At 65.1% G+C, this 5,925-nt stretch overlaps 1 protein-coding gene across 4 annotated transcripts; it reads right to left on the bottom strand.

Moving 5' to 3' along the window:
- Positions 1 to 446: 446 nt before the first annotated feature.
- Positions 447 to 5,024, bottom strand: KREMEN2 (kringle containing transmembrane protein 2). 4 transcript variants are annotated; one of them, XM_032257876.1, is made up of 9 exons: positions 4,575 to 5,024; positions 4,154 to 4,328; positions 2,622 to 2,713; positions 2,402 to 2,526; positions 2,056 to 2,209; positions 1,586 to 1,918; positions 1,383 to 1,508; positions 1,218 to 1,296; positions 447 to 1,033 (listed from the first exon to the last, which is right to left on the bottom strand). In XM_032257876.1, exons 1-9 carry the CDS (start codon positions 4,666 to 4,668, stop codon positions 823 to 825), a joined length of 1,389 nt encoding a protein of 462 aa, XP_032113767.1. In that variant the 5' UTR covers positions 4,669 to 5,024; the 3' UTR covers positions 447 to 822. The 4 variants fall into 4 exon arrangements, with proteins under 4 accessions (XP_032113767.1, XP_032113769.1, XP_032113768.1 ...); XM_032257878.1 differs by having other exon boundaries at positions 2,056 to 2,092; XM_032257877.1 differs by lacking the exon at positions 1,218 to 1,296.
- Between the last annotated feature and the right edge of the window lie 901 nt (positions 5,025 to 5,925).

Genomic DNA, 5,925 nt, shown 5'->3' with positions numbered 1-5,925 from the left:
AGATCTCTGAAGGCGTCTGATGCGCCCGCAGCCGCCAGGCAAGTCACTGCCCTTCGCACCAGGCTTCTTGGAGCGTGGGCTTAGCACAACTCGCTCCCTGTTATCACCCACAAGGCGCACTCTTGCCGTGCCCTGACCAGGAGAGACAGGAAACAGTGAAGATATAAGGTTGGTGGCCAGGGGACCAAAGTCGGCCTCTGTCCCGTCCACCCTGAGCAGGTACCTTCTTCACCATAATGTTGCCCACGATCCTCCTCCCTTTCAATCCCTGCCTTCTACAGGATCCCACCCACCCATATGTCTGCGTTCTGGGTCCTTCTCTGCATTCCAGGCAGCTCCGCCGAAGTCTGCGTGCAACGCCCTTCATTTGCATGGACACAGCCCTCGGCGCCTGGACGCTCATTAACATGCTCCTCTTCCCACTACGGAAGAACTTTGGAGATCCATACCAAAATAGACCCTTTATTCAAAGTTTGTGGGGGTCTTTTTGACCATTTTGTTGACCTGTGACCTCTCACTGAGGACGGCAGTCCAGGACCACCCCAAGAGGGGTTCAAAGATCTCTAAAACCAGAGACCACCCTCACATAAAGGTCCATGGACAGGGGCTGGATTCCTCTTGCCCTTTGGCCTGGAGCAAGAGGAAGGTCAGGCCAAGTCTTGGGTAATAGCAGGATGTTTCCTGTCCGAATTCTGGTCTCCCCAAGGCGACCAGAGGTCGAACTGCCCCTAAACAGTCACAAGGCCGAGATAGGGGGCGCACACAGCATCTCAGGTGTCTATCTCGCTGATGGCGGGTCCAGCAGACCCTGGGGGCCTGGAGTCAGAGAGCAGAGATGAGGGAGCGCAGGGAGCTCTGGCTGGAGGCACTCAGAGGCCGGTAGCCTGCGGCAGGACCCTCAGCCTGGAGGTCTCCGGGGGGGCAGGGCAGGGCCACCCCTCGGGGCCGTCGGTACCACACGGCCCAGCTTCTTCTGGGGCCCCTGGAAGGCCCCAGAGCCGGGGGCCCTTTTCCCGGAGCCGGCAGACAGCTCCTAGAGAGGGAGCAGACATCAGCCGAGCCAGTCCAATCCTTGCGATCCTACGCGCTATTCTGTGTATGGACCCAAAGGCTAGCTCCCTTAAGAACCCAGGAGTTCCTTCCTGGCTCTTTTCCCCTCTGGGGCCCCAGCTCCCCACCACGGGTCCACCCTCAGGCCCTGCCCCAGCGCCCCGCACCGTCGGCGCAGCGGACGCAGCAGCCCTAGGAGCAGCAGCAGCAACACCGAGACAGCCATCACCGTCGAGAAGACCCGGGCTGCGGGCACACAGCTGCGGTGAGGATGGGCGGGAGGGGTCGGCTCCCTAAGTCCCTCCCGTCCCGGTCCCGCGCGCCCGCCTCACCCCCCATCGCGGCCTGCGGAGCCCCAGGTCTGGGGCTGCAGCTCACGTTGGCCCCGTCGAGGGGCGCTGCGGGGGTCTGGGCCGAGCCCTCGGGGGGCCCGGGGTCTTCTGCGGCGTCCGGCAGCCCTGCGGAGAGGGGCGTGAGGCTGGGTGGGGAGATGGGGGTGGGAATAGTGGGCAGGGCGCGCCGGGCCGTGGCTCACCGCGGTAGGTGAGCGCGAAGCCCTGCGCGTGGCCGCGCGCATCGCTGCGGAAGGTGAGCAGCAGCGCGGCGGTGCCCAGGCGTAGTGGCCCGGGCGGCGGCGGGCGGGCGCCGTCGAAGGCTCGGAGCAGGCTCCCAGAAGCCGCGTCGCGCAGCTCCAGCCGGTCGCGCGAGTCGGCCAGCTCGAAGAGACGGAAGGTGAGCTCCAGCGCGGCGCCCGGCGGGCCCAGGGCCCAGCTGCAGTTCCGGTCCGGCCCGTACTCGTCCGGGAAGTCCGGGGAGTAGATGACGCCCTGAGGCGCCGTCCAGTTCCCCTGGCAGGAGCCCACAGATACTGCGGGCGGGGCCGGCAGTCAGGACCCTGAGGTCCTGAGGCCTCAGGGAGACACCCACGAGACACCGCGGCTCTCCGGCCCCGCCAGGCCCCACCCCGAGGCCCGCCCAGGTCCCTGGCCCCCGCTCACTCCTCACCTTCATAGACGCCCAGCCGCCCATCGCCGCCGCACAGCTGTCCGGGGTGGCCGAAGCAGATCTGGTCACAGTCGGTGGCGGGGGCCAGGCGTCCCCGGGCCAGGTCGCTTTCAGAGCCACAGAAGCAGGCGTAACCGGCCTCCACGCCCGCCAGCTGGGAGCACAGACTGGGTGACCCCAGGGCAGGGGACGGGGTAGGGGTGAAGCGGTGGGGGCCAGGGATCGGGGTTGGAATCGGACTGGAGGTTCAGAAATAGGTGTCTGGGTTTGGCAATCGACTGCTGGGAGTTGAGTGGGATCCTTAGGTCCAGGTCAGGGGTCACCGGTCTGGGCCAGTGAGCAGTACCTGGTAGCCCTTCATGCGGCAGAAGCGAAGGCACACCTGGACCGTGAGCTTCGTGGAGGTGCCGCTGGGGCCGCTGAGGGCTGGGGGCGCGCCGGAGTCCACGAAGCAGCCCAGGTAGCCGGGCACTGAGGGGACAGAGAGTCAGCCTTCCATGCCTCCAAAATTGACCCTCCTCCCAGACACGGCAGCGTTCCCACCTCTGTGCAGCCGTGCCACTCACTGTGACATGTGGGAATGTCGCAGTAGCGCCAGTAGATTCCCTCCTCTGTCTCCGCCACGTAGCACCACGGCTGCACATCGCCGTCTGGGTTACTGGGGGCGGGAGGGAGGTGGTCGGGGTCCTGCCACCCCAAGAACAGCAAAGCCAGTCTCTGCTCAAAATGGCCGTCAAGGCTCTGTGCCTGTGACCAGTGTGTTTCCCCCGTCCACCCACAAATTCCAGTTTGGTCTACACAGAGCTCTGCCTGATGAAGGTACTGGACGGGGACTTCTGAGTGGACAGTGGGAAGTCATTAAAAGGGCCATGAGAGCTGTTTTTAGGCTTCAGCTGTTACTAGACTTGAGCTTTGAGGCCATCTGTAGTCTTTACCCCCACCCGGCATGACTCTCAGCCACTTCCGTCCCTCCAACCCCACTTGTGTGTGGGTTTTTTTTTTTTTTTTTTTTTCTTTTGAGATGGAGTTTCTGCTTTTGTTGCCCAAGCCCGTGCAACGGCGGGATCTCGGCTCACTGCAACTTCCGCCTCCCGGGTTCAAAAGATTCTCCTGCCTCAGCCTACCCAGTAGCTGGGATTGCAGGAGCGTGCCACCACGCCCGGCTAATTGTTTGTATTTTAAGTAGAAACGGGGTTTCACCATGGTAGCCAGGCTGGTCTCGAACTCCTGACCTCAGATAATCCGCTCACCTCATCTCGGCCTCCCAAAGTGCTGGGATTACAGGTGTGAGCCACCATGCCCGGACCCAATCTCACTTTATTTATTTTTTTTATTTTTTATTTATTTATTTATTTTTTTTTGAGACGGAGTTTCACTCTTGTTACCCAGGCTGGAGTGCAATGGCGCAATCTCGGCTCACCGCAACCTCCACCTCCTGGGTTCAGGCAATTCTCCTGCCTCAGCCTCCTGAGTAGCTGGGATTACAGGCATGTGCCACCATGCCCAGCTGATTTTTTTTGTATTTTTAGTAGAGACGGGGTTTCACCATGTTGACCGGGATGGTCTCGATCTCTTGACCTCGTGATCCACCCGCCTCGGCCTCCCAAAGTACTGGGATTACAGGCGTGAGCCACCGCGCCCGGCCTTCAATCTCACTTTAAAGCAGAAGTGATGAGCTTCTGAGATTTGAGGCTCTCCTCCTGCTCTGTCCGTCCTGCCTCAGGCCGCAGCTGTGGCTCTGATCCCCAATGCTCCAACGCCCCTCAAATAAGTTGGGTGACAAGAGCCCTCACTCCAGGGCCCTCCTCTGACCAGGCCCACCCATAGGGGTCCTTTGAATTCCCAGGTCCGTTTCTCTCCTGGCCCTGAACCGAGGCTCTGCAGAAATTGTGCACCTGAGGAGGACCCCTTTTGCGCCAGGGTTCCGCGCGTCCCGCCCCGTTCCGCCCCTCGTTCTGGCCCCGCCCTCAGGTTCTCCGGGGCGGCCGGGCTGCCAGTCCACCGCAGACCTCCACCCCGCGCGCATTGAGGCCCCGCCTCGGGCCGTCCCAACAACGGTGCGCCCAGCCTCGCCCCCAGCGCAGGCCCGGCCCCTCACCGGCAGAAGTTGTGTGCGCCCAGCCCCCAGCGGCCCTGGGGGTCGCTGGCGCTGCTGTAGCTGTGCTGCTGCGTCTGATCCCAGAAGAGGCACGGGCGGCCCGCCCCGCGCGGGCCAGTGCGGTTCTGGTGGCCGCGGTAGTCAGCCCCATTCACCTGGAAGCACTCGGACAGGACTGCATGGCAAAGGCAGGGCCTGGGGAGGTCCGGACCCACGCTGGGCATCCTCGAGCCCCTGCGCCACCTCCCGCCTGGGTCCCCAGCCAGCGCCCCCTCGCACCCGCTCCCGCTGGCGCCCTCCGGCTGCTCAGCTGCTCCAACCACCTGCTGTGTCCCCTTCCCCAGCCTTGGGGGCCTGGCCCTGGGGACGGAGGCCAAGGAGGGGATGGTGAACACGGCCCGGCAACCGTGCCCGGACTTACCTGGACTGTGCAGGCTCCCAGCCGAGGCCCCACGCGGCTGTAGCAGTGGGAGGAAGAGTAGAAGGAGGAAGCCCTGCGCGGCCTGTGTCCCCATCGCACCCAACCAAGATAGGTCGCCCTGGCCCGGACACGGCCCGGGCTGCCCCTGGGTTCGCTGCGGGGTCTCTCAGGCGACCTGGGGGGCGTTGTCCTCTGACCCTCTGCCCTCGTCCGACTCTGAGCCGCGCTCTCTGTCTGGGGTGGGTTCAGGGAGGTCTTTGCCTCCCAGGGCCTGTGCCCCTGGAGGCGTCTCTCTGCCCCAGTCCCTACCCGGGTCTCTGCGGGGGGATCTGGCTGGGGGCGTTCTCAATCTCCGTCTCAGCGAGCTCTGGGCGGTGCCTCGGACTCCACACCCGCCCCCTCCCACTGCGCCTTGCACTAGGCGTCTCCCTCGCCCAGGTCTCCAACGCGCTGGTTTCTGCCCCCCTTGCATCCTCCGTGGGTCCCTCCCCCCCGGGTCTCTCCCTTGCCCCAAGGGAGGCCAGGGAACCCCGCCCAGGACTGGAGCGGAGGCAGCAGGTCCAGACGCCTCCCACGCCCGCCCCCCCGGACCCCAGGCGTCCCGCGCCTCCCCGCCCTCTCCCCCTCAGGTCGGTGCCGGTTCTAGCGAGAGGGTGTGGTGGCGGACAGGCCTGGCAAGCGGACGGAAGGCCCTTAAAGTGGGAGATACAGAACCCCCTCCCGTGGCCGCACGCCCCGGGACACCCTGAGTCTCCGAGTTACAAGCGCCCTCCTTCCAGTGCACGCACGCGCTCGCACTGTCACCCATTCATTGACAGGCGCTCACTCGCACACTTTCTCCGGATCCACACGCCCCTCCCGCCCTGGTCCAGACGTCGCTGGCCTGAAGGAGGGAGCGCCACTCCCTGCCCCCGTGCCCACGAGACAGGCGGGACTCGTGGAAGCTCAGTCCGGGACAGGCAGGGCCAGCTGGTGTCTGGGGAGAAAGGCAGCTGCGCCTCAGGTCCCAGTCTGTCCCCTCCCCCTGCCCCTCCCCCGCCCCTCCCTGGGACCCCCAGCTCAGACTCTCCCGAGCCTTCGCACTGCGATGGAATTCCCCCAGCAGTGCCCCCCACCCGGCGGGGGAGGGGGAGGGGAGCAGGTCCAGGCAGGCGTGGGGGGAAATTCCCCGCCCCCTCCTCCTGGGCCCGACTCCTCCGAGTCCTCTGATCTCCCAGCGCCACCCGCCCGCTGCCCCCAGGGCTTGGGGGGAGGCCAGCGCAGGTGCGTGGGAGGGTGGAGGCGGGGCCGGGGGAAGGAGCTGGTGGGGACCGGGCGCCCAGAGCGGCCCCGCCCCACCCAGACCCCTTTG

Source organism: Sapajus apella, unplaced genomic scaffold, assembly GCF_009761245.1.
Source record: "Sapajus apella isolate SASKATOON/1434 unplaced genomic scaffold, GSC_monkey_1.0 scaffold99, whole genome shotgun sequence".
In the NCBI taxonomy this organism is placed as follows: Eukaryota; Metazoa; Chordata; class Mammalia; order Primates; family Cebidae; genus Sapajus; species Sapajus apella.
Note: the sequence above shows the minus strand (reverse complement) of the source record. Positions and strands in the feature narration are given on the sequence as shown.